The sequence below is a fragment of the Neomonachus schauinslandi genome, chromosome 1 (assembly GCF_002201575.2).
Source record: "Neomonachus schauinslandi chromosome 1, ASM220157v2, whole genome shotgun sequence".
In the NCBI taxonomy this organism is placed as follows: domain Eukaryota; kingdom Metazoa; phylum Chordata; class Mammalia; order Carnivora; family Phocidae; genus Neomonachus; species Neomonachus schauinslandi.
In genome coordinates, this window is record NC_058403.1 from 213,243,087 (window position 1) to 213,268,566 (window position 25,480).

A 25,480-nucleotide genomic window follows, 5' to 3' on the forward strand; every position below is an offset into this window, starting at 1 on the left:
GGAGATCTGAGAGCTAAGGAGAGCTAGTGCGTGGGCTGGCCTCCATACCCTGTCACAAAGGCAGTTCTGGGCTGCCAAGGAGGTGGTCAGGACACGTGCTTGCAGAGGACCGGATGGTGTGGCCGACCTCACGAGAACTTTATGTTTCAAAGCCTGCACCCTCGGAGCTCTGCGGCCGGTTCCTCCTCCTCCTCCTCCTCCTCCTCCTCCTCCTCCTCGAATGACTTCTGGAGGCCCCGAGGCTGGCCGCAGACTGTCGCTCCCTGGCCTGGGGGCTCCCTTGTCTCGTGTCTGATGCCCTCATGTCTGACTCACAGCGGATCGGCTACCTTGCTGCTTCCCAGTGCTTTCACGAGGGGACCGACGTCATCATGCTGACAACGAACCAGATCCGCAAGGTAGGCGGCCCTCCTGCACCTGTGGCTGTCATGGGCCCTCACCGGGTGCCCTCCTATCCCCCGTCCCCACCATGTTCTCCATGCCAGCCTCTCTGGTGCTCCGAGCGAGCGGTGACTAGAAAGCGCTGAGGTCAGCAAGCTCTCGCTGTTGGGACCCCGTCATAAGCCCGTGGCTTCCAAACACGGCCGCGCTATTGTCCGAAGACGCCCAGAGGTGGCGTAGCGGGTCTATCTGCTCTCGGGCGGTGGGTGAGGCCAGAGTGTTGCCAGACTTAAATCTTCCCTCACTGGTGCCTCTGCGTGTTGGAAGGTTGGCTCCCGGCCGCTGTCCTCCTCTCATGCCCTTCTCCCTCGGGTGGGAGTGCTCGCTGAGGTGCACAACCTTCCGCATGGGGGCCCTTCTGCCCACTGGGTCAGAGGGAGAGGGACAAGCAGACTCTGTGCTGAGCGCAGAGCCCAACTAGGGGCTCGATCTCATGACCCTGAGATCATGACCTGAGCCAAGACCAAGAGTTGGATGCTTAACCGACTGCGCCCCCCAGGCACCCCTGCCCACCAGGTCTTCTGAGTCACATTGCGTGCATGTCTTAGTCATGTCTAATGTGTGTTTGGAGATGGTCTTGAAGATCCCTGAGTAATAAATTTCTTCCTTGGTCCTAGAGCTTTGAGCATCTTTTGTGGAGTAGTAAGAGGGGGTGTCAGGGAGAATGAGAGGCTCGGCGACGGTTGGATGTACAGGCCAGACCCCATGAGGTGTGCTTGCCCCCGCAGGGGGGGCCTGGGAACCTGGGCTGGGCTCCTGGGCAGACCCTGCAGCACTCCAGCATAGCACTGGCCAGGGTACACGTTGGCACAGGACGGGCTGCTGGGCTGAGCACGGAGCCTGTGGTTCTGAGGCACCCAGCCACGGGCCAGGCTGTGCGGCAGCACTGGGCGTCTTGGGTGCCCCGTGGCTGTGAGGGGCAAGCTCAGCTGGGAGCAGCTCGTGGGGGTGTGTCACGGGGGGCAGCCGAAGGAGGAGGGTGGAGGGGCTCTGGCCCAGCTTGGGTTTTCCTGCCGGCCGGCTGGGCACAGGACACTCCCTACCCATCCTTCTGTAGCAACCTCTGTTTAGGCCTAGATGGTCACCGCTTTGCACAGAGACGTGCCAGAGGCAGGTCCCCTAGATCTGCTCTGCTGGGGAGACCGCCTGAGCGTGAGCTGTCCCCGTAATGGAGCAGAGGATATGCCTGCTCTGTCGTAAAACATTCTCCTCCATTCTCGTCCCCAATGTCTGTAGTCTGCGTGTGTGTCATTTTAAATAAACCCACGACTTCTGGAACAACTGCACACCGTCCCTGTCCCCCACTCCCCATGGAGCCCCTCGAGTGGGGCTCTCCCTGTTTAATGGTGACCCTTGTCCTCTCCACAGACCTCCATTTCTGAAAAGCCCTGTGGTGGCCCTTCACTGGCCCTTTGTAAATCATGCTGAATTAGGAGTGGCCATCTAGGGCCCGGGTTCTGTACCGTGGGTCCGATGCAGTTTTACTGTGTCAGCTCAGGCCGGAATGGGTCTTAGGAGTCGGTGTTTTTGGGTTATTATTGCAGTCCAGAAGGTGACCTCTTAAAACGCGCCTTGGTATGTTTTTACCACGCTGTATGAAGTTTGGGGAGTTCCTTAGGAAAGTCTCCCCAGGGCGCCTGGGTGGCTCAGTCGTTAAGTGTCTGCCTTCAGCTCAGGTCATGGTCCCAGGGTCCTGGGATCGAGCCCCATATCGGGCTCCCTGCTCCACGGGAAGCCTGCTTCTCCCTCTCCCACTCCCCCTGCTTGTGTTCCCTCTCTCGCTGTGTCTCTCTCTGTCAAATAAATAAATAAAATCTTAAAAAAAAAAAGAGGGCAGTCTCTGCAGAGCAAGCGTGTGATCCGCACGTTTTTCTGGTGTCGAGGTGAGGCTGTCTCAGTGGGAGCCGCACTGAGTGACCGGGGGTCTGGGCCGGGCGTGTGCCACTCTCATGGCCGGTTTTCCTGCTCACCTGAGAGAGGAAAGTTGGGCCAGGGCTGGCCTGCCTCCGGGAGGGGCCCAGAGGAGCCATCCTGGCTGTCGTGGAGGAGAAACCCCAGGAGCGGCGGAGGTTCCTGGCTTCCGCGCTGGCCCCTCAGCCCCGGGGCTCTCACGCACGCGGCCCCCCGAGTGCTGGGACACTGGGCTGGGCCTGGACTGCGGGCCATGCTCCCTGGAACTGGCGGCTGCTTGGCGCCCCTCATGCAGGCCCAGGCCCAGACCCTCCAGCCAGGAGCCGGTGCTGCCCGTTGGCACCTGCCTGCTCACTCTTCGCCCTCCTTTGCAGGACCTGAGCAGCCCCAGCCAGTATGACACTGGCGTTGCGCTGACTGGCCTGTCCTGTTTTGTTACCCCAGATCTTGCCAGAGACTTGGCCAACGACATCATGACCCTGGTGAGTTTGTGAGTGTGCCCAAGCCTCTTGGCCTTCGCTCTGTGACGTGACTTGGTCTGCCAAGGGGCCTGGAAAACCGAGGTTAAACGTCACACCAAAAACCCTCGGGTGTGCAGAAACGGGCCGGGTTCCCCCGGATGAGACAGGAGACTGAGTTGCTGTGCCCCCCCCCCCCCCCCCCCCCCCCCCCCCCGCCATGGGACCCAGCCTCGGGCCATTGTCACCCTCACGTTCTTTCTTCACCTCCTTTCCAATAGCCCTGCTTGGGGCCAGAGGTGGGTGGCGCCTGGGTGAGCGCCCATGCCATCCAGCGTGTGCCCCACCAGCTCCCACCTCACTGGTTCCCAGCAGGCAGTGCGCTCGGTGAGCCTGCTCCTTCCTGCCCCATCCCTGACGCCATGTGTCTTTCTCCGGCCATGGAGTGACTTCCTGTGCTTCAGTCCGTTTGAAGGGCAAAAACCCCAGCTGCTGCTCACCTCCAGGGTGTCCAGAGCATTTTTCTAAAATGCGGATGTCCTCTTACAAGTCCTGGTTCTCAGAGGCATCAGTCGTTCACCCCAATCTCCAACTGATTGGGAGGCCGTTTCCCATCGGTTTTATCTGGGCAGAGCAGAAGGGTGGCTGCTTTCCTCTCTGGAGAGTTCTTTCCATATAGGTCAGCCTGTTTGTTGTGTGGACGCATAGGTCCGGGCTTGTGGTTTCAGACCGTGTGTGCTAGCAGCTTCTAGATGGGGGGTCCATACACCACAGCCCTGCCTCCTGCAGCTGCCCCCCACTGTAAGTCACTTTGCCCCCACGTGGCCCCGCTCTTTCGCTCACGTGGTCTCCCTGGTGGCTTCCGAGCCGCCACCACAGGACCCCAGATACTGCCCTTCTGGCCCAGAAAGCTGCTGATGTGGTGAAGGCAGCTGCGAGTGTGGGAGGACGCTAGTGAGTCGTGGGGGCTGGGAGCTTTCTCGGGGTGTGGCTCCCCGGGGCCCGGACAGGTGGTAAGTGTGCCCACCTAAGGGCCAGCGGCCTTCCTGGCCAGAGTAGAGTTCCAGAAGGACAAGAGCTCCGGGATGGTCCAGTGTGGAGGGGAGCCCTGGACATCCCTTGGCACCCTGCTCTGGGGACAGGCCTTGGACGCCAGAGGAGTCGGAGACCAGCGTTGACTGGCGAAGGCTCTTCTTCCAGTTCAAGTCCCCTCCCTCTCTTTGTCCTTCATTGGGTTCCAGTGAGTCTGAGAAGGGTCTCGGCTTCGGGAGGGCAGGTCTAGGGTCATGGACATGGGGAAGCTGGTTTCAGTTCCACGCAAGACCCTGTTGTGTGGGTCCTGCACTCGGGGCAGTGGCGCAGGCCCGGCTCGAAGGCCAGAAACCAGATGGGCTGGAGAGAGGGTGTCCCTCCTGGTGACGGAGGGGAGACGGGTGGCTGTAGGAAGGTGAGCAGGGCGGGTGCGGGGAGGTGAGGTGTGGCCAGTGGAGATGGGGAGACCTGGTGGGGGGGGAGGGGAGCAGGGCAAGTGCGGGGAACAGTAGCAGCGTGGAAGGGAGGCTGACCGGCCCTCTGCTCCTGCAGATGTCGCACACCAAGCCATATATCCGGAAGAAGGCTGTGCTGATCATGTACAAGGTGTTTCTGAAATACCCCGAGTCGCTGCGCCCCGCCTTCCCCCGCCTGAAAGAGAAACTGGAGGACCCTGACCCCGGTTTGTTGATTCACGGTGGGACGGTGTGGGGGGCTCAGGGCTCCGCCAGCATCTGTGAGGACCTGGTAGAGGGTGTCACAAGGGAGCAGTAGGGCTGCTAGGTCCTGGGATTTCCGTCCTGGTGTCCCAGCACAGACGGCATCTCCTTACTTCTTGGCACCATGACATACCAGGTTTACCTTCTGCTTTCCCCGCTCCGGCCCCGGAATCCGCCACGTCTCCAGGGAGCTGGTCCCATTTGTTGGTGTGGGATGTAGACCCCAAGCTCCGGGCGCTGGGCGTCCCCTCTTCCAGGCGCTCACTCAGTAGACACCCGCCATCCACGCACGGGGGAGTGCCTGGCTGTGGCCGTCTGTCTGCCTGTGGCATTCACGAGTATTCGGATGCCTTGACTGTGGTCCCACACCGCAGGGCTCATGCCAACCTTCCTCCTGTTCTCGGTCAGTCCTTCCCTCATCGAGGACTCTCTGGGCTGAGCGTGAGGCAAGTTCAGCTTGTCTCGGGGGAACCTTCCTTATATCGGGGAGAATGGGAGGGTGTGGAAAGTTCTGGTAGGGGAAGTAGGAGCCAGGGTGGCAGGTGTGGTGGATGTCCTGCACCGGGGTTACTTTGATCCTTCAGGGGACCAGCCCCACAAACTCAGGCGATGCCTGGCTCTTAAGAAGTTTGAACCATGTCTCCAGGTGATGAGCACAGTGCCAGGCACAAAGCAGGGGTGACCAGGCTACTGAGGAGGACAGTCCTCCTGGATAAGGGTGCAACCTCCATTTTGATGATACTCTTACTGATGAGGAGGTCCCCCCCTTTACTTCAAAGGGGTGCAGTCAGCAGCGGTCAACGTCATCTGTGAGCTGGCCAGGCGCAACCCCAAAAACTACCTTTCCCTCGCCCCACTGTTCTTCAAGCTGATGACCTCCTCAACCAACAATTGGGTCCTCATTAAAATTATCAAACTGGCAAGTATCCCTCCCGAACTTCCCTTTTCTTACCGAGTGAAAAGGCCCCGGCGTGTCCTGGGAGTGCCCTGGGCGTGTGGGTGGGGGTTGGAGTCGGTGCAGTCTATTCCCGCCCCGAGTGACCCACCGGCCTCTGTCATCCCTAGTTTGGTGCTCTGACCCCCTTGGAGCCAAGGTTGGGCAAGAAGCTGATTGAGCCTCTCACCAACCTGATCCACAGGTGAGCCCTGGAGCCCTTGGCCCTTGCATGACCCCTGCCGTCTGGCACTTGCAGGCCTGCACTCCCTCTGGGCACGGGGACCCTGGGGAGAGTCTTGTGGTGGAGAAGCAGAAAAGTTCCAGGAATGGGTTCAGTGTGTGCGAGTGTCAGAGGCCCCCATTGGCAGTTAGAAAGGGAGGCTCGTGTCCCTTGGGGAATGCCACCGACCCGGGTGACAGCTGTGTGCACGGGGGGCCGGCAGACGTGCGCTTTCCCTGCATTTCTCAGGCGTCCTGGTCCTCATGCCTCTGCTCTTCTCCCTCCAGCACGTCTGCCATGTCCCTTCTCTACGAGTGTGTGAACACAGTCATCGCAGGTGAGGGGCCAGCCACCGGGTCTAGGGCAGGCGGCTGTGGCACGTGGAAAGCTCTCCCTGCTGCCACCCTGGACACCGAGGTGGGGCCCCACAGTGCAGGGAAGATCCCAAGATCCTTCGCCCCGTGTCCCTGCCACCCCCCTCTGGATCCCTTTGGGAGGCGGGGACGGCTCATGGCACACCTGTCAGCAAGACCTTCTTCCCCTGAGAGTTTTAGAGCAGGTCTCAGGCACCATGCCATCCCCTGTGGGTTCTAAGCATAGGAACCTACTACAAAAAGGTTTTGTCAGATGGGACCAGAAGGCACTCCTCAGAGTCTGCTTGGAGTCCCGCCTGTTTCAGTCAGTCTCCAGCCAAGGACCACACAGCGCTGGCTGATGTGTTTCTGCACGCTTGACAAGTTGAGCCCTTCTACCCACATTATTTGTTGGAGCCAGAGTCGTGACCCACGGGGTTCACCTCCTCATTGCTTGTCTGTCTCCCTGAAGCTGTTGGGAAGCCAGCTGTATGGTCCCTCCTCAAGGCCCTGTGGGCAGCCTGAAATTGAGCAGTTCGCAGGAAGCTGGCCCAGGGTCCACACTCCATGATTAGAGCCATGTGGTCCCTGAGGCTTAGTGACACTGGGGTAGAGGAAGGGTGGGCCTTTGGGGCCGGCTAATGCCTAGAGGCAGCACATGCAGGACCTGGAGAGCAAGTCTCTGTGTCTGGAGTGGTCGGTGGGGGACCCAGGATATAGTAGGGTCACAGCTGCCCGCGCTGATGGGCAGGGGGCTTGGGGGCATAGGGCGAGGCAGCAGGCCTGGCACACGGCAGGGCTGGTGGGTCTCAGGAGGTTCTAAGAGCCAGCAGGTGGGGTTGGCTCAGGCTCTGCGGACCTGCCCTGGATGGAGGTGCCTCCCGTGGGGTTGTGGTCTGTGCTTCCGGCCATAGAGCCCCAGCAGCCAGATGCCATCTCGCGAGCCAGCCTCCCCGGGAGAGCAGTTGGGCCAGCAGTGCCTGGTGTGGCGTCCCAGTGCCCAGGGTGGACGCGGGTGGGTGGGCCTCTGCACATGGGTGAGGCTTGGCGAGTTCCTGAGGCGAGGTTTTCTGTTTCAGTTCTCATCTCCCTGTCCTCTGGCATGCCTAACCACAGCGCTAGCATCCAGGTACGTCCCTGGGTGCAGACTGCCATGCGCTGCAGTTGGGAGCAGCCTGGGGAGGGGCGGGGGGCGGGGGATATGCCGCCCACCCCACATCTGCAGCTGTCACTCACGCATGGCGCCCGGCACTGGGCCCTGGGCAGCCTGTGTCTGTGCAGTTGACAGTTGGGGGGGTGGACACAAACGTTGGCGCCCCTGGAAGCCACCGGGGTGTCAGTGTGTGCGTCGGCGGGCGTTCCCCAAACGTGTGTCCCTGTGGGTGCTCGCAGGCAGCTGTCCTCTTGTGCGATGGGTGCTGTGCCGAGTGGGGCCCGGCGTCCTCCACCCTCCCAGGTCGCTGGGCCTCCGGGCTGGATCAGGGGCTGAGGCTGGGCCTGCACTCTTGCTCAGGAGGCGTGACTACCGTCACCTTCCCCTTTGCAGCTTTGCGTTCAGAAATTGAGGATATTGATAGAGGACTCCGATCAGAACTGTGAGTCTCTCCTCGCCCTGCACACCCCGTAGGTCCTGCGCCCGAAGCCTTTGCGGCGCCGGGGCTGTCGGCCTCGTAGGCAACCAGGCGCTCGCGCTCCTCTGCTGTACGGCCCGCGCGCACCTGACGCCAGGTCCGTCTGGGGCAGGGAAGCGCTCCCGGGCCTGGCCTGTGCGGGGCCGGACAGTGACTTTGCTCAGCTCTGCGGGCCCCCCAGCGTCTGCCACTGTGCCGGGGGCGTTCACAGAACGGGGCTTCGTGTCGGACGTGGCCCGTGGCCTGCGGTTCACCACCCGGGCTTTAAGGCTTGTGTGTCTGGTCGGTCGGGGGCAGACTGGGGCACCCAGCACCCGGCGTGCCGCCTAGGACCCCGGGGGCCTGCGTGCAGCCGATTCTGCCCGCGTCTAGGTGGTCGGGCTCGGGCTGCAGACCCGGCCTCGCTCTTTCTGTGCAGGCCCCGAAGCCTGTGAGGGCGTGCCCAGGTTAACGGCATCTCGCCCTCTCCGCAGTGAAGTACCTGGGCCTGCTGGCCATGTCCAAGATCCTGAGAACACACCCCAAGTCCGTGCAGGCTCACAAGGACCTGGTCCTGCAGTGTCTGGACGACAAGGACGAGTCCATCCGCCTGCGGGCCCTCGACCTCCTGTACGGAATGGTGTGTGCCCCGCCCCAGGCCTGCTCGCCCCGCCCCACGCCGGCCCTGCCCTGCCCTCACCAGCTCCTCCCGCCCCCAGGTGTCCAAGAAGAACCTGGTGGAGATTGTCAAGAAGCTCATGAGCCACGTGGACAAGGCCGAGGGCACAACCTACCGCGACGAGCTGCTGACGAAGATCATCGACATCTGCAGCCAATGCAACTACCAGCACGTCACGAACTTCCAGTGGTCCGTGCCCCGAAAGCCCGGGGGGCGGGTGCTGGTGCCAGGGGCACGCCTCAAGGGCTCCCTCCTGCAGGTACATCAGCGTCCTGGTGGAGCTGACCCGGCTGGAGGGCACCCGCCACGGCCACCTCATCGCTGCGCAGATGCTGGACGTGGCCATCCGCGTGAGGGCCATCCGCAAGTTCGCCGTGTCGCAGATGTCTGCGCTGCTCGACAGCACGCACCTGGTGGCCAGCAGCACCCAGCGCAGCGGCATCTGCGAGGTGCTCTACGCAGCCGCCTGGATCTGCGGGGAGTTCTCCGAGTGAGTGGCTCCCCGGGGGAGAGGGGTGCCGGCAGACCCGTGTCCCCGGGCCCCTGCTGGCCGCCCTGGTGTCTCCTCCTTGGGGCTTCTCTCTGCCGAAAGAGCTCCTTTAAGCACACGTGTTTCCCGCCCCGAGAACAAGCGAGAAGCTGGTCCCAGCGCGGCCCAGGACAGCTGCATCTGCCCCCAACTCTTCTCTTTTCCTTGCCCGTTGCAGCTGCGGACGCTCCGTCACCCAAATGGTGCTGTCGCTTTGCTTTTGTTGGCTCTTCTCGATGCTTTTGCCTGCGGCTACTGTGTGATTGTCCCTCGGTCACTGCTTTCTTCCTTAGAGTCCTCTCCCTCCTACCCCGGATAGGGGAGTGTGCCCACGTGACCCCTGTAGCAGAGCAGTCCTGGGGCTGGGAGCCACAGGGGCGGCGTGCTCATCAGGCCCTCCCTGTCCGCAGGCACCTGCAGGAGCCCCACCAGACCCTCGAGGCCATGCTGCGGCCCAAGGTCACTACCCTGCCCGGCCACATCCAGGCCGTGTACGTGCAGAACGTGGTCAAGCTGTACGCATCCATCCTGCAGCAGAAGGAGCAGGCTGCGGAGCCAGAGGCGGCCCAGGACGTTACCCAGCTCATGGTGGACCGGCTGCCGCAGTTCGTGCAGAGCGCGGACCTGGAGGTCCAGGAGCGGGTCAGTGTTTCTCCGGGGGCTCCCACCTCTGGAAGAGCCCGTATCTCGTGCTTGTGTCTTCCCAATAGCAGCCAGCTTTGCCTTTCCCCAAGGGCAACTTGGAGAAATCTGTTCTCCAGGGCTCTGCCCCAGCCGGGGATGTGGGCAGATCTGGGCCACCCGTGGTGGGGGAGGCCGGGGGTGCTGGCCCACAGGTGGGGCCTGGGGAGGGAGAGGGGACACAAGACAACAAACAAGTGGGAGCCGCTGTAAGGGTGTGTCGTTGGCCTTTGAGGGAAGCATCCTGTTGGCAGCGGGTTTCTCGGTGGATGAGGACCGGGGTTCCCGCCGCGGTGAGAGCTGGTTTGGCACGTCCTGTGTGACAGCAGCTGGGTGGGAGTTTGTGGGCATCAGAGGCCAGGCCGCTTCTGGTGCCCCGTGGGTGACAACAGGGCCCTCAGGTTTCCAAACTGCACACGAGCATTGAATGTCACTCGCTGGGCCCGATCCTCCACGGTTGAGAGCATCTGCATGACATTAGCGCAGCTGGTGGCCGCTGTCCCCTAGCCGTGAGTCACTCTGGGAGCCACGCTCGTGCAGAGCCCTAAGTCGGAGCTCACAGACGACAGCATCCAGAGGTGCCTATGTGTCTCCTGGAAGCAGGAGCTGCGGGTCATTGGGGCCGCCCAGGCCTGTCCAAGCGGTTCTCTTGGACAACAGTGCCCCCTCTGCTCGTGACCCCCACGTCTTATTTGTGGGCTGGTTTCTTCCTCGCTGGATGCTTCTTCCACAGAGCCCATGGCTTTTGGGAGCTTTTGGATGTTCTCAGTAGGGTTGAGGCAAGGGGCTTCCATGCTCGCCTTCCTTGGGCTGGGCATCCACGTGGTCCGAACAATGAGCCGCGTTGTCTAATGGCCTTCAGGGCTAGTCCTCTGTGATCTCCTGTGACTCCCCTATGGTCCCCTCAGGCGTCCTGCATCTTGCAGCTGGTCAAGCACATCCAGAAGCTTCAGGCCAAGGACGTGCCAGTGGCAGAAGAAGTGAGTGCCCTCTTTGCTGGGGAGCTGAATCCGGTGGCCCCCAAGGCACAGAAGAAAGTTCCGGTTCCTGAAGGGTGAGCTGCGCAGCGGGTCAGACAACATGGGCCGGGATGGCAGGCGGGACCGCGAGAGCAGAAGTGCAGCAGGGCATTGACTGATGTCTCTGTCCTGGGTAGCTGTGATCTCAAGTGGCGGCTTAGCCTTCATGTCTTGTCTGCAAGAGGACAGGGGTGTTCCTGCTTCGTGTACTGCCGTGAGCGTCCAGGGCTGAGCACTCATGCTGGAGCTGCCCTGTGACCTCACTGTGTCTTATAGCCTGGACCTGGATGCTTGGATCAATGAGCCGCCCTCAGACAGCGAGTCTGAGGATGAGAAGCCCAAGGGCATCTTCCATGAGGAGGAGCAGCGCCATGCCAAGCAGCAGCTGCCGGAGGCAGATGAGGAGGAGCTAGCCCGGGTGAGCACCGGCTGTGCGGAGGCAGGGTTCCTGCCCACCGGGGCCTCCGGGGCAGATGGCCTTGCTCGAGCACGCTGAACCCTGAGCCCACGTGTGCTGTGCGTGGTCCTAGCAGGTCTGGGCTCAGCCCTGTGGTCCTCCAGGGAGCACTCAGCTGCCCTTTTGAGGTCTGGGTTGGGTTTCGTTGAAACGAGAAGCGGCTTCTCTGGAGCCCAGAGCTCCTCAGGAAGAGCCAGGGGGGCCTGACCTGGTTTCTGGGGGCTTCTGCTCCTGCCTCCTGGGTGCAGGATTTACAACGTGCAACATTCAGAAAGCCTGGAGAAGAACAGATACTGTGTTACCCCAGCTCCCCACCCCACTGTGTCTGGCTCTTTCTTTTCTGAAATAAGAGGTGCCCCCAGGAGCCCTTCCTCCCACCCCTGTGCAGGCTGAATCTTCAGGCAATGGGAGCTGACTCCCAGCTCAGCTCTTCTTTGGAGCTGAAAGGCCTCAGACAGCTCATCCAGCCTATCTGAGCTCCCATCCTTGAAACAGAGATGGTCATCCCCACCTCTTTGGGTCGTTCCTGACCCCATTCCTGCTCCTGTTGTGGTCTTTCTCTTGGCTGAGGACTGACAGTAAAGTTCTGCGGCCTAGCAGGGTGGGTGTGTGACCCACGTGCATTCATGGACTTGAATCCTGTTCCTGCAGCGTCGAGAAGCGCGGAAGCAGGAACAGGCCAACAACCCGTTCTACATCAAAAGTTCGCCGTCCCCCCAGAAGGTAAGGCTGGTTCCAGGTCGTCTTCCACAGATGCTCTCCTCCCCCACAACCCCCTAGGGGTCCCATCTGCAGGACGGCACTTCGTTGTCACAGTAGGTCCACGTGGCCCAGCTGCCAGGTGGGTCCCGCCCACAACACCGAGTACAGGCAGCCTCACGTTCCAGCTCTTGATCCAGGTGGTGTCCGCTGCCCTCATCCGTGTCCCCCACCCACTAGGCTCCGCCAGGCGGACACAGCTGCACATGGGTGCTCTCTTGGTTCGCTTCTCTTGGGATTGCCAGGTCACCTCGTGACTCTGCTCGGCCCTCTAAGGGCCCGCAGACGGCCCCCGCCTGCCGCATGCACCCTCACCAGCTCCTGTCACGTCTGGCTTTCTGACTCCGGCCGTCCTGGTGGGCGCCAAGTGCTCGTTAGGTTCCGGCCTGCACTGCTCTTCTAAACTAAGTAGGCGATCGAGACAGCAACAGTGGGCGGACGCTTTCTGACTTGTGCTTGTACACTGACAGACCAGTCCCCCAGTCTGTAGGGAGCCACGCCCCCCGCCCCCAGCGGGATCCCACACACCCCAGGCCGTCTGCATGTTTCGTGCTGGGACGCGGCCCCTCCTCGGCATCCCCATCTGTCGTGCACTCTGCCCAGTAATGTCTTGGTCCTTGCTTCTCCAGCGGTACCAGGACATGCCAGGTGTGGAGCACATACCCGTGGTGCAGATAGACCTCTCGGTGCCCCTGAAGGTGCCAGGCAAGTATTTGCACGGGCAGTGTAAGCGAGGTGGGGGGGGCCGGGCCTAGCTCCCAGACGCGGTCAGGCCTGGCCTTGAAAGCCTCCCGCCTGCCGTGCGCGCTCTCTGCTGCACCCCTGCGGCCTCCTTGGCTGTGGTGGGTCCCAGCTTGGAGGGTGAATGGGGGGCACAGGCCAAGGGCCCACGTGTCTTAATGCTCGTGCCACGTCATTCCTTCCCCTTCCGCTAGTCCTAGCCCCCCCACCTACCCCAGCTGCTCTGGGCCTGCCTGTCGGCATTCAGAAAGCCTCTGCTCGCCTCCCTCGGTGGCGGTGACCACGGTGGGCTCTCCGTGCTGAGCCCCCGGGGGGCCCCCCTGTCCACACATGGCTCTCAGGGCTGGGGCTGGTCTGGGCGATGGCAGGGCAGCAGCTGAGCACCGGGTCATGCACGCACCCACAGGGATGCCCATGTCAGACCAGTACGTGAAGCTGGAGGAGGAGCGGAGACACCGGCAGAGGCTGGAGAAGGACAGGAAGAAGAAGAAGAAGAAGGACAAGGAGAAGAAGGGCAAGCCGCGGCACCACGGCTCGCTGCACACAGAGAGTGACGAGGACATCACCCCAGCGCAGCAGGTGGACATCGTCACCGAGGAGATGCCCGAGGTCAGCCCCCTGGGGCGCCCCCGCTCTCACGCCCGGGGCACAGGGAGGCTTGGAGCCAGCACACACTGTGCCCCAGGCCCCGGAGAGGGGTCTTGAGCTGTGAGCGGGAGACCCTGGCACATCCCGACCTCACTTCCTGCCCCAGATGAGGTCCCCTTTCGAGTGTGGGCCTGGTTGTCCTTTTCTGAGAAGGGGGTGAGGGGCTCCGCAGACTCGTTGGGCATGGGGCTGGATGGACTGGACACAGAGCTCCTCTCTTCCTCAGAATGCTCTTCCTAGCGATGAGGACGACAAGGATCCCAATGACCCTTACAGGGCCCTGGATATTGACCTGGACAAGTAAGCCTGGGGGCGGGGCCGGGCCTGCCCCACGGCTCTCTGTGTCCTCTGTGTCCCTGTCCCCTCACTCTGTGACCCGCCTGCCTGCCCCCAGGCCCCTGGCTGACAGCGAGAAGCTGCCTGTCCAGAAACACAGAAACGTGGACAACTCCAAGTCTGCTGACAAAGAGGACGTCCCCGTCGTCGAAAAGAAGATCAAGAAGCCCAAGAAGAAGGAGAAGAAGCACAGAGAGAAGGAACGAGAGGAGAAGGGGAAGGAGAAGGAGGTACGGGGGCCCCACAGACACCCCCACGCTGAACTTCACGGCCCTCTGTGTCCACCCGTTGGTCACACTGGGGGAAGGGCTGGGGGTTTTAAAGAAGTGTGGACCGTGGGTCGGGCTGGTTGTTCACGGGACGTCTGAGGCTGCTTGTTCTGACCGTGAGAGAGCTAGAAGCGCCACCCCGGGCCCCAGCCCTGACGTTGCGGTCAGCTCCCTGCGCACTTGGGTCCTGTAGGGCTGAAGCCGCCTGTCTGGTTGGGGGTGGGGGCCGCCCGTGCCCGTCTGGAGCCTGTCCTGCTACTTAAGCCAAAGGCCTGTCTTTCTGTGGTTTCAGGGCGAGGACTTAGACTTCTGGCTGTCCACCACGCCGCTGCCTGCTGCAGCCCCAGCCCTGGTAAGAGCCTGGGGGGCGGCCTGTGCCGGCCCTGCACGGTCCTCCACGGGGCCTTGATCGATCTGCCTCTCCGAGGCGTCCAGGGACACCTCCTCTGGGCTCTGCCCGCCCCAGGGGTGTGTGGATGTTGGAGGCGCCCTTGCACAGACCAGCCAGATGTGGGCCAGCCCAGTCCCCTGCCTGCGGTCTGGCCCAGTCGGTGGCTGTAAGAACGGCCCTCAGCACAGCCTGCGGCTCCTGAGCTGGGCGCAGCCTTGAGCTGTTACCTCCTGTTAAGGATGCGGCCTGGGCGCCTGGGCACTGACCTCACTCGGCCCCCAGACTGACTGCCCCTCTGCCGGCCGCTTGCACTGTGTGGTGGCCACGCGCCTTGGTGCTGACCAAAGAGGCCGGGTCAGAATGTGGTGGGGGCTGGAGGACACCTGGCCCCGCCGCCCCCTTGAGCCCCACCACCCGGCCCCCTGCAGGAAGAGCCTGAAGTGAATGCCGTCATCACTGCCCCTAAGGAAGAGGGTGAGGAACCCAGGAGAGAGGAGCAGGGTGACGAGGAGGAGGATGACGACAGCGAGCGGGACCCCGAGAAGGTGAGGGTGCCCACCGTGGCTGCACTGAGGACTGGGGGAAGGAGGCTGGTTGCCTGCTTCCCGAATCCCGGGGGGGGGGGGTCATGGGGTCTTCGGGGGTGGGGTCCGGTTGTATGCTTCTGGGCTTCTAGTTTTCACAACAGCTGTGCTGTCACTTGCATGCTGTAAAGGTCGCCTCTTTAGGGAACACGGTCCAGTGGTAGTGACTATGCCCACAGGGTTGTGCGGCCATTCTCTACTTATTTCCAGAACATTCCATCACCCCAAAAGCTACCCAGTCCCCATCAGCCGTCACTCCCCATTCCCCTCCCCCAGCCCCCGGCCCCCATGAGCCCCCTTCCCGTCCGTGGATGAGCCTGTTCCAGACGTGTCACCCATGTGGACTCACATCCCACGTGACCTTCCGTGTCTGGCTCCCTCCCCGAGCGTCGTGGGCTCGGGGTCCATCCCCGGGGCAGTGCGTGTGGGCACCTCGCTCCTGTCTGCGGCCGAGGGACGCTCCTCGCGCGTGGGGCACACGCTGTGTGTATCCGCTCACCCACTGAAGTTTCTGCCTTTCGGTTGTCGTGAATCGTGCTCCCGTGAACATGGGTGGGCAGATTTCTTCGTGGCCGTGTGTTCTCATCTGTCTTGGGTGCAGTGAGGAGCTGGTGTCTGGGTTCTTGCTGGTCTCCCCACGGGTTTGTACCTATGGGCAGCAACTGTCCTGCTGAGCAGTGGGTTCCCAGGTGCTCGCCTCTTCCCCACGGGCCTGGGGCTTGCCGGTCCGTCCGCTCTGCCACGCAGGAGAGTGTCACTGACGTGTGTCCGCGGCCACCTGAGCCACCATGGCCTGTGCCTTCCTTGCTGGGCACCGCCGGCCGGAGAAGTCAGAGTTAACCCTGATCTGCTCTTTTGGTTCCAGAAATCTTCTAAACGTAAGAAGAAGAAGCACAAGAAGGAGAAGGAGGAGAGATCTAAAGACAAGAAGAAATCCAAGAAGAAGAAGCCTCCCAGCGACAAGGCGGCAGAGCCTGTCGAGAACGGCGCACTTGATGAGGAGCCTCTCCCGGTGAGGGGTACTTCACTCGCCTCCCGCAGGCCCGCCAAGGCCTCAGCGCGGGGAGAGAGCCCAGCCGAGTCTAGGAGCTGCGTCCTCGGGCCGGCGGGCAGTGGGGCCTCGGCGCGGGCGGGTGAGCCCCGGGGGCTCCAGGCATCAGGGAGGCGGCGCTGTCACGTGACAGGAGTCCCTAAGGTGCAGGCTCGTGTTGTCCGGGACCCGGGGCGGCTCCTTGCCCACCCCGCCCCTCCGCCCCCAGTTCTAAGGTCCCCGTGTTTCCCGCCTGGAGTGCTTGGCGGGTCGTGACAGGCCCTGTCATGTCGGCAGCTGCCACCTTCGGGTTCTCACTGGCCCAAGCTGAGTGTTCTCCTCTGTTTCCAGCCCATGTCCAGCTACTGCCTCCTGGCCGAGAATTCCTACATCAGAATGGTGAGTGGCGTGGGTGTTTTAGGGCACCAGTGGCTGGGGTAGGTGGGGTCCTTTCTCTGGGTGTGTGGAGGGACAGTGGAGGCTGTGAGTGCGTCCCAGGGCTCCTGCTCCTAGAGCCTCCCCCACTGGAGGCTTTCTGGGGGGAGAGGGGCCCAGGGGTACTTTCTGGTGGGTGGGGCAAAGGGCCGGTGGGTCGGCCAGTGGCCGTCAGAGAAAGGGCCGGAGTGGCTGGAAGCACAGGTAGCACGGAATGCTGTTCCTTGTGTAGGGAGTTGGGCACTTCTTCTCAGAGATGATCTGCGTTTGCACCGCAAGTGGTGCTGGCATTCCCCAGGCCCCTCGCGCAGGCTGGCTGACCCTGACCTTGCCCCGCAGACGTACGACATCCAGGGCAGCCTGCAGAAGGACAGCCAGGTCACTGTGTCTGTTGTCCTGGAGAATCAGAGCTGCAGCTTCCTCAAGAACATGGAGCTCAACGTGCTGGACTCGCTCAACACGAAGCTGGCCCGGCCGGAGGGCTCCTCCGTCCACGACGGCGTCCCTGTGCCTTTCCAGTTGCCCCCAGGTGTGTGGGCCGCTGGCAGGACGCCCGGGGCTGGGGGGAGGCCAGGGGCTCCTGCTGTTGTAGCCCCTCCACCCGGTCCCGGGACCCCCACCCCCGTCACCTGGCGTCCCTCAGGGGCTGAGCCCTGTTTTCTGACCAAGGTGAACAGCACTGAGGACAGGCCCCGGGTGGGGTTGTGTCCCTGCCACCCGCCAGGGTGTGGGACGGCAGCTGGACACTGCCCCACGCCGCTCTCGGGCCCCGCTCCTTCTCCCCTCCCCAGGCATCTCCAACGAGGCCCAGTTTGTGTTCACCATCCAGAGTATCGTCATGGCCCAGAAGCTCAAGGGGACCCTGTCCTTCATTGCCAAGGTAGCAGGGCTCAAGGCGGTGTCAGGAGCCCCTGGGACGGTGCCCTGTTCCCCGCTCATTCTGTGCACCTGCTCCCACAGAACGACGAGGGCTCGACCCATGAGAAGCTGGACTTCAAGCTGCACTTCAGCTGCACCTCATACTTGGTCACGACGCCCTGCTACAGGTGTGCGCCTGCCCCCCCGTTCTGCCCGCTGTGCAGCGAGCATGCAGGCGGTGCGGGTGCACAAGGCCGGCTCGGGCCAGACGCTGGTTCTCTCCCAGGGCCAGAGGCTGGCGTGGACCCCGCCTTATCCCACAGTCCCTCCATGTGTGTCTGTCCTGATCTGCTCTTTTTAGGACACCGGTCATATTGCATTAGGGTCCTGTCTCCTAAAACAGTCACATTCCGAAGTCTAGGGGTCAGGATTCAACATGGGAATTTGGGGGGGGTATGGGTTGGTCCAGGACCTCTCTAAGGACTCTCAGAGACCCAGCACTGCAGACACCCAAAGGAAGGTGCCACCTGGAGGGGGCTGGGGAGCCTGCCTGTCCTCAGCCTCCCTGTGCCGTGTCCTTCCCGCAGTGACGCCTTTGCCAAGTTGTTGGAGTCTGGGGACCTGAGCATGAGCTCGATCAAAGTCGATGGCATTAGTATGTCCTTCCAGAACCTTCTGGCAAAGATCTGTTTTCACCACCATTTTTCTGGTAAGAGATGGGATGTGGCCCTTAGCGCCTGTGCGGTGGTCCCCCTGCTCCGTGCGAGCCGGCTCCGGCCTCACGCGCCCCCTCCGTTGCAGTGGTGGAGAGAGTCGACTCCTGCGCCTCCATGTACAGTCGCTCCATCCAGGGCCACCACGTCTGCCTCCTGATGAAGAAGGTGAGCCCGGGGGGCGCGTGCGCCTCCGCCTGAGCTGCTGGGTCCACGTGGGAATGGTCTGCTGCTTCTCTCCTTTGGTGTCCACGGGGTCCGTGGCCATGCCTCCCCTCGTTCCTGACGTGGACAGTGTGTGTTTCCTCATTTTTCTTGGTCATCCTGGCAAAAGGTTTATCAGTTTCCTCAATTTTTTTTTTAATGACCTTTTTAGGGGCGCCTGGGGGGCTTAGTGAGTAGAGAGTCTGACTCTTGATCTCGGCTCAGGTCTCGATCTCGGGGTCGTGAGTTCAAGCCCCACGTTGGGCTCCACGCTGGGTGTGCAACCTACTTCAAAATAAAACTAACTTTTTAGAAACTTTGCTGTGTTTTTATAAGCAATAAGTAAATTTTGTGGAGTTCTGTACTTTTTCTCCTTTCTGCCCACTTTGGGTTTATTTTGCTCTCTTGTATGTTGGTTGAGGTGGGAGCTGAGACTTTGCTTCTCTCACATGGTGTTTAATCTTACACATTTCCCTCGAAGCAGCCCATTAGCTGATCCCCACAAATTTTCATACGTCCCATTTTCATATTTCTGTAGAGTTCATAACATTTCCTGATGTCTGTCCCCAGTTCTGTGAGCCACAGGTTACTGAGAAGTGTGATGTGTTTGGATGGTTTTCTACTCCCTCTGGTTGGAGGACGCGCTGCTTCTGTTTTCAGGTTTTTGAAAGCGTTGAGGTTTGTGTCCTGGCTGCGGACGTGGTCACTTGTGGCGGGTGGCGTCCTGTGGGTGCGTGGAGACGGTTGAGTGCTCTGCCCGTAGAGTGGACCGCCCCGTGGCAGTCACCAGGCCCCGCTGGCAGTGGTCCCGACTCCTCTGGGCCCCTGCAGGCAGGGTCGCCGGCTCCGCACCCCCGAGTGAGCGGCGCGCAGGCTGCCCATTCCCCGTGCCGTGGGGCTCAGTCTGTGTCTGCTGGTGGGTGCGTCGACGAGCGTCACGGCGTCTTGACCCTCAAAGGTCCCTCTTCCTCTCACGGGGTTTACTGTGCCATCCAGTCCTTTGATGTCAGACAAAAAGCCCCTCTTGCTGTCTTGTGATTGGTATTGACGTGGTGTGTCTGTCTCTTGCTGGCGGGAGTGCTGTCCTCGGGAGCCACGTGTTCTTGGGGCTGCGGGCACTTAGCCCATGCCCGGGATTCCTCCTGCCGCCTTCCCCGTCTGTGCCTTCCAGTTCCGCACCAGCCTCTCTCTCCTGCGTCTTGGGCTGAGCGTTTTGCCCCCCCACCCGGCCCCTTGGCCCCGCGGTCACCCTCCACACGCTGGCCGTCTGTGGGCCGCGCGGGTCCTTCCCCGGGCTAGTTTTCCTGGACCTTCTCTCGGTGTTTTCAAATCCTACCACTTCCAGGGCGCCCGGCTGGCTCCATCGGAGCATCTGACGCTTGATCTTGGGGTCATGATTTCGAGCCCCACATTAGGGGTAGAGATGGCTTAAAAATAAAATCTTTCCAAAAACAAATTTAAAGTCGTGCCCCTTCCTTTTGCAGCCGAGTATTCTTGCTAAGAGCCCCGGCCCTCAACCCTTCCTGGTGGGAGGGCGCCGTTTGCCGCCCTGCAGGTTTCTCTGTGCCGGCAGCTGCAGCGTCTGGGCAGGACTGCTCTGGGGCTGTCCAGCCATTGGGAGTCTGCTCGCTTCTTGAATGTTTGCATTTTCACATGTTTTGCAAAATTTTGGAAGTTTTTAGTTATTATTTAAATCCTTTCTCAGGGTGGCTCAGTCGGTTGAGTGTCCGACTCTTGGTTTTGGCTCAGGTCACAATCTCAGGGTCGTGCGATCAAGCCCTGCATGGGGCTCCACGCTCAACAGGGAGTCTGCTTGAAGATTCTCGCACACATGCACGCTCTCCTTTCCTCCCTCTCTCTCTCTCTCAAATAAATCAATAATTTTTTTAAAAACCCTTTCTCGGCACTGGGTTCTTCTTGTTGTCCCTGTGGTGTCCCAACAACAGGCGTCTGGGACGTGTGTTCCCATCCCTGCCCGCCCCCACCCTCTGTTTGTCCCGGTGGGGCTGTCGTAGCCATCATGCCACCTACCCGGTGCGTGTTTCATTTTGAGGGTTGTGTGTTTGGATCCAGAATTTCCATGGGCGGGGGGGGGGGGGGGTGCGCCTGGGTGGCTCAGTCGTTAAGCATCTGCCTTTGGCTCAGGTCATGATCCCAGGATCTTGGGATCGAGCCCCACATTGGGCTCCCTGCTTGGCGGGAAGCCTGCTTCTCCCCTCTCCCACTCCCCCTGCTTGTGTTCTCTCTCTCTCTCTCTCTCTCTCTCTCTGTCTCTGTCAATTAAATTAAAAGAAAAAAAAAATCTTAGAATTTCCATGGGGGAAGATCTTGCATTTTTTTGCTGAGATGTTCTGTTTTCCTGTTTGTTTCAACAATGTTTGGGACTCCTCACTGGGGATCCTCCTAGTAGGTGCTTGAAGACCTGTGTCGGACGGTCCCACAGCCGCCTCGTCCTAGCCTGGCCTTTGTGGTCTTTTCTGCTGGGTTGAGCTGGGGTTTCCCGGGTCTTTGGATGCGGAGTAACTGGGGCCATGTTAATGTCTGTGCAGATGTGAGCACAGGCTGCAGGTGCTGGACGTCTCGTTCCAGCGCACATCTATCTGTCTTGTCAGGGTGGCCCAGCCGCAGTCCCACGGTGCATGCGCACGTGAGGGGGACATTGGTGTGTCCTTATTGTCAGGGAACCACCCCAGCAGCTCTTGGATAACTTTACAGGTTGCTTTCCCCACTGGCTCCTCCGGGATCTTCGAGGCTCTGGATGCTCCCCCCGAGGTCCCCAGTGAGGATATGGGGCTTTGCCGGATTACCCCGCTCTGCCCAGCCCTCACACGGCATGGGATAAGGGTTCTCCAGTTCTGGTCTCGGTCCTCAGTCCACCTCGGCCGGTCTCCTCGCTCGTCCCAGGCAGACACTCCATCTGACCCGGGGCCCCTCCCTCCTTTTGGTTCTCAGAACACCGAGGAAGGTGCTGTGAAAAGTTAAAGGATGAACATACCGTCACAAGGCAGTGTTTTCATGTAGTATTTCAAAATTCTGTGGTGGTTTTCTCTCTTTCAGGGGGAGAAGTCCGTATCCATCGATGGGAAATGCAGCGACTCGACGCTGCTGAGCAACTTGCTGGAGGAGCTGAAAGCCACGCTGGCCAAGTGCTGAGCCTGGCCTGAGGCCTTGCCCACACAGGGCGCCCACCGTTGGCGTGGCGAGGTGACGCGTTGCGTTGATGTATCCTGTCGTCGTTTTTGCTTTGATTCTCTGCCACTCCGTTTGGCGAGGAGCCCTGACGCCGTCCCCACCGGCAGGGCCCCCGCCAGCGAGGCCGGCCACCTGAGGAGCAGGCATCCCGCCCTCGGGCTGTGAGTGCTCCGTGGACGTGGCCGGCGCAGACTGGTGTGTCCTTGCTTCCGCGAGGCCGTCCGAGTCCCACGAGTCCCCCAGATGCCCTGCCCGCGGGCATGAGCTCACCGCAGAGACGTTCCCCTTCACCCTCCCAGCCGTGGGTCAGGACATCTGGTGGCCAGAGGGTTGTGCAGGCTGCTGTCTGTCGCGTTCTCTGCGTCCCACCTGCGTGTTCATGTGTCGGACGGGGGGCTGCCACCCGCAGTGGGGGTCCAGCTGGGATCCCTGATGCAGCAGGACCTGGACCCTGTTGGTTGACGGTTTTTTCCTGTTCAGTGAGGTGTGTGTCCGTCGGCATTGTTTGGCGAGCAGTGGGACTGCTTGGGATTCCAGGCCCTTCCTGTCGCTGGATGCTCCACAGGGTCTGTCCCACATTATGCCCGCAGCTGCTGGGAAGGCGCACTCCTGGGGTGGCACTGGCCTCTGGAATGTAGCCCACGGAGTGGGGCCCGGGAACTCCGGACCACGCCCGTGAGATGCGCTGCCTCAGAGGTGATGGTCCTCAATGATGTAACTTCCTTTTGACGAACACTGTCACTTTAGCATGTAGAGTAACCTATCACAGAATCCTGTGCGGTGATTCTAGAACCTCAGAATTGTATGATGTGTTCTATAAGAATTGATTTGCTATCGACATTCCCAGATAAAGGAGAGACATATCACGCTGCTGTAATGATTTTGTGTCAAGATGATCCAATAAACTTGTAAAACAGACACTTATCCGTCGGGTGTGCTTCCCGTGCTGGTGAGCGCGCCTGGCAGTGTAACGGGGACTCTGGACAGTCCTCAAACTGCCAGGGGGCTGGCCGGAGTCTGGGGGTCCCTGACCCTCCTGCCCATGCGCCCTTCCCCTCAGGATGGAGATGATGTCACCCCCATACGCTGTCCAGGCGCCCGAGCTTGGGCGGTGTGGCAAGGAGCCGCCTGACCCATGGGCTCCAGAGGTCCACCAGCGATGCACAGTGGACGTGCCCTCCCTGCCTTCCCCAGGGCACCCCACTAGTGAGGGGCATGTGGGTGAGCGGCGGGAACAGGTGCTGCGAGGCAGGCCCTGCTCACGTTGGTCTAATTGGCCACGTTTGCACTGGCTTTACTGACCCCACGTGGACAAGGGACAACTCGGGATGAGTAAGGCTGGGTCAGCAGACAGAAAGCCAGATCAGCCCTAGCTGGAATCGCAGGCGGGGAGTGCAGAGCCCGAGCACAGACGAGGCCTCGTGAGAGCCTTGGCCAGACCCACCTGCCAGCAGCGTCCCTGCGTGATGGTCATCCGTCCAGAAGCACCAGCCACAAGGCCTTCTCAGTCTTCTCAGCCTTGTGAGTGGCCCAGAGGAGGGAGGCTGGGAGCCCCGGCGGCGTGTCCCGTACCGTGTCGGACCCGGCACTGACGCAGCGCGGACGGCGCTGGCCTGGCCACCAGCCTGTGCCCCCAGCACCCATCCCCTCGGATGGGCGCTCGGCCCATGAGACCGCTGTTCTCCACAGCCCGCCAGCATGTCGCTCCCCACACGCCCCGCGGACTTCTCCTGACCTGAGCAGACCGCTGCCAGCAGCACTTGCCGGCACGAGGCCACCTCCCAGTGGGACCCTGGTGCCCGAGCCCCTGCTGGTCTACCGTGCAGATCAAGCACTTGGAGCCTCTCGTGAGCCACGTGGAGGCTTTGCAGAAGGAAACGACGCAGGGGACAGTTCCCGTGCTCCTGTGGCTCAGGTTTAGTCCAGCGTGGCGTGAACCCCGAGAGATACCCAAGCTGGCCCTGGTTTTCACCAAACTGCAGTCTCGCTTTGAGTCCTCAGGAGCACCCATCCGCCCACAAACTCCTTTCCATCCAAGTCTGCCCGGATGTGTTTAGATGGATTGCACTGAAATGGGCGTGGACGTCCCTGGGCCCTCAGTCCTGCCCCCGTTGCCCTGAGAAGGACCGCTCTGTGATGAGAAATGTCAGGGACATTTAATAATTGCATCTAATAGCTCTGTGACTCCGCCCAACAAAGCTGCATACCCCTCCCGGGGGCCCCCAGGCCCTGATGGGAGTGCAGAGACTCGAGGCAGCAGCAGGCCTGCTCCGTGGGGTCAGGCTGGGACAGTCCAGCTGTGTCCTGGCTCCACCTCCAGGCAAAGGCCGGTCTGGCAAACCCGGTGGCTGTCAGTGCTGTGTCAAGCACTCGGAAGCATTTTCCAGAGTCAGGTTGGCCAGGTGTGGGGGCTCGAGACACGTGAAGCTTGGTGATACCAGACTGTTGGGGAGACATGGGTGCCCTCAGCCCTTCTGTCCCTGCTCCACCTCACCCCCCCCCAGAGTCTTTGCTGGGGCCCCGGGGCCTGTGACAGGGCTGTAGACAAGACCCTCAAAGCTCAGCTTGGAGGCCCTGGCTTGTTTGAATCCTCTAGACAGCACTGGGGTTACGCCCAACACTCCCACAACAGGCTGCAAAACTGGGTGGGGGGCTTGGGCAGATTGGCCATTGGGCTTTGATCTCTGGCTTAGGCTCAACCCCTGTGTACGTAGCCGCCGGGGCTCCCAGCCTCCCTCCTCTGGGCCACTCACAAGGCTAGAGTGGTTCTGTGCATCCAGGGGAGGAGGAGCTGATGTTTATTCACGAAGTGATCACTTGGTTGTGGTTGCAGAGGTGACATCTGGCTTGTCCCAGGTGCAGAGATCCCTGCCGGCTGTGTCTGCCCTCTCCAACCCCTCCCTGTTCGTCCCCACCTCCCTTTCAGAAGGCCTGGTCAGAGCTTGGCGAGGACAGGCGGGGGGTGAGGGGGTGGCTTACCTTCTGTTCGTGTCCTGTCTGAAAGACACGACAGGGTCCCACTTGGCCCTCAGTTCCCTCCACTGGGGCAGATCCGTCACGGGGGCCCTCCCCAGCTCTGACCACTGTCCTGCCCCCCTTGTGCCTGCTGAACCCAGAGACGCTCGCGGAAGGAGCGGCTAGGGTCGCGGGCACTCGAGCCAGGCTCCGCTCCTGTGCCTGCGCCGGCTCACACTCACCCACGAGGGCTCACGAGCACACTCACTGCCTCAGATGAAACTCACGTACTTGTGCCACTTATTTCTACAACGACAGCAGGGCTGGACTCAGGGGCTGGCAGGGCTGGGGGGTCGGGGTGCCCTCCCGGAGCCCAGCTGCCCCAACTCACAAGTACAGGAGGAGGCCCCGGACGGCTGCTTCCCACTGTGCCGACGACCTGCGGGCGCACGGGAGTGGAGATGGGGAGGCCCCGGGGCCAGAACCCTGCCCTCCCCGGGTGCTGGAAGGCCAGGGAGGGGCGGAAGAGGGTCCCAGGCTGGCCTCGGGCTTGGGGCCCCCGCCCGTCCCCACCCCAGCCTGAGCCCTACTCGCAGTTGTAGCCAAAGCAGACGACGTGCGAGTCGGTGCAGTTGGTGCAGGAGATGGTCTCGTACTGGAAGATGCCTGCAACACAGGAGAGACCGCCGCAAGCTCCCCCACCTCGGCCTCCGGGGCGGCGGCCACCACTGGGCCCCACGGGCTGCACGGGGGCTCACTCACCACAGTGACGCTGACAGTCAATGCGGCCTGTGTGGGGACAAGAGGACCAACCTGTCTGTGCCCTGCTCCGGCGCACCCTTCCTGCCCTGCCCAAGACCCATCCAGGTGGCGCTCAGGCTGGGAGGGAGCAAACCGCTGTGGGAGGGCAGCAGCGGTATTCACCCATGCCTCCAGGGTCCGGTAGGGCCAGGGGGCAGGGAGGGGTGGGGTTTATCCATGAAGCCTTGCCGCTGCGCAGGGGATGGAAGGGGCCCTTCCCCGGGGAGCTGCCCTTCTCCCCTTTGTGGCCCTCCTCCACCCACCCCCAGGCCCTTCATTTGCTCACTTTCGATGATGGCATTCTGGATGAGGTGCACCTGCTCCCGAAAGATGGCTCGCAGCTCATTGGGGAAATACCCTGATGGGGGTGGGCAGGAGGGAAGTCAGGCTCCGGCGGTGGGCAGAGGGGGGCAGTCTCCGTTTCCCCGCGCGTGGCTGCCGCCCGCTTACCGGGGAAATACATCTTGCCCTGGTACAGCTGATCCATCTTCTGGTACACGGCATTCGCCACTTGGTCC

At 61.5% G+C, this 25,480-nt stretch overlaps 2 protein-coding genes across 6 annotated transcripts in view; one reads left to right on the forward strand and one right to left on the reverse strand.

Moving 5' to 3' along the window:
* Nucleotides 1-22,122, forward strand: part of AP3D1 (adaptor related protein complex 3 subunit delta 1) — a 38,318-nt gene extending 16,196 nt beyond the window's left edge. Inside the window, exons 4-33 of one of the 3 annotated variants that reach the window (XM_044917598.1) lie at nt 318-398; nt 2,727-2,834; nt 4,395-4,524; nt 5,341-5,480; nt 5,627-5,700; nt 6,006-6,055; nt 7,151-7,200; nt 7,618-7,666; nt 8,176-8,321; nt 8,401-8,549; nt 8,620-8,850; nt 9,300-9,531; nt 10,479-10,624; nt 10,866-11,007; nt 11,698-11,769; nt 12,435-12,510; nt 12,953-13,155; nt 13,421-13,494; nt 13,589-13,760; nt 14,092-14,151; nt 14,319-14,336; nt 14,658-14,735; nt 15,640-15,786; nt 16,156-16,203; nt 16,579-16,768; nt 17,031-17,119; nt 17,200-17,285; nt 17,685-17,806; nt 17,899-17,978; nt 21,072-22,122. In XM_044917598.1, coding sequence (XP_044773533.1) covers nt 318-398; nt 2,727-2,834; nt 4,395-4,524; nt 5,341-5,480; nt 5,627-5,700; nt 6,006-6,055; nt 7,151-7,200; nt 7,618-7,666; nt 8,176-8,321; nt 8,401-8,549; nt 8,620-8,850; nt 9,300-9,531; nt 10,479-10,624; nt 10,866-11,007; nt 11,698-11,769; nt 12,435-12,510; nt 12,953-13,155; nt 13,421-13,494; nt 13,589-13,760; nt 14,092-14,151; nt 14,319-14,336; nt 14,658-14,735; nt 15,640-15,786; nt 16,156-16,203; nt 16,579-16,768; nt 17,031-17,119; nt 17,200-17,285; nt 17,685-17,806; nt 17,899-17,978; nt 21,072-21,167 — 3,339 coding nt within the window. In that variant the 3' untranslated portion in view covers nt 21,168-22,122. Of the gene's footprint in view, nt 1-317; nt 399-2,726; nt 2,835-4,394; nt 4,525-5,340; nt 5,481-5,626; nt 5,701-6,005; nt 6,056-7,150; nt 7,201-7,617; nt 7,667-8,175; nt 8,322-8,400; nt 8,550-8,619; nt 8,851-9,299; nt 9,532-10,478; nt 10,625-10,865; nt 11,008-11,697; nt 11,770-12,434; nt 12,511-12,952; nt 13,156-13,420; nt 13,495-13,588; nt 13,761-14,091; nt 14,152-14,318; nt 14,337-14,618; nt 14,736-15,639; nt 15,787-16,155; nt 16,204-16,578; nt 16,769-17,030; nt 17,120-17,199; nt 17,286-17,684; nt 17,807-17,898; nt 17,979-21,071 lie in introns of all 3 variants that reach the window. The other 2 variants (XM_021705590.1, XM_044917638.1) reach the window with 2 other exon arrangements.
* A 1,249-nt stretch (nt 22,123-23,371) lies between these two features.
* IZUMO4 (IZUMO family member 4) overlaps nt 23,372-25,480 on the reverse strand; it is a 2,830-nt gene continuing 721 nt past the window's right edge. The window contains exons 2-10 of one of the 3 annotated variants that reach the window (XM_044918679.1): nt 25,413-25,480; nt 25,249-25,320; nt 24,924-24,950; nt 24,752-24,827; nt 24,553-24,600; nt 24,453-24,467; nt 24,186-24,203; nt 23,960-23,974; nt 23,372-23,648 (exon numbers count right to left, since the gene is read on the reverse strand). The exon at nt 25,413-25,480 is cut by the window's right edge and continues 8 nt beyond it. In XM_044918679.1, the coding sequence (XP_044774614.1) occupies nt 23,558-23,648; nt 23,960-23,974; nt 24,186-24,203; nt 24,453-24,467; nt 24,553-24,600; nt 24,752-24,827; nt 24,924-24,950; nt 25,249-25,320; nt 25,413-25,480 (430 nt within the window). In that variant the 3' untranslated portion in view covers nt 23,372-23,557. The remainder of the gene's footprint in view (nt 23,649-23,959; nt 23,975-24,185; nt 24,204-24,452; nt 24,468-24,552; nt 24,601-24,751; nt 24,828-24,923; nt 24,951-25,248; nt 25,321-25,412) is intronic. The other 2 variants (XM_044918683.1, XM_044918690.1) reach the window with 2 other exon arrangements.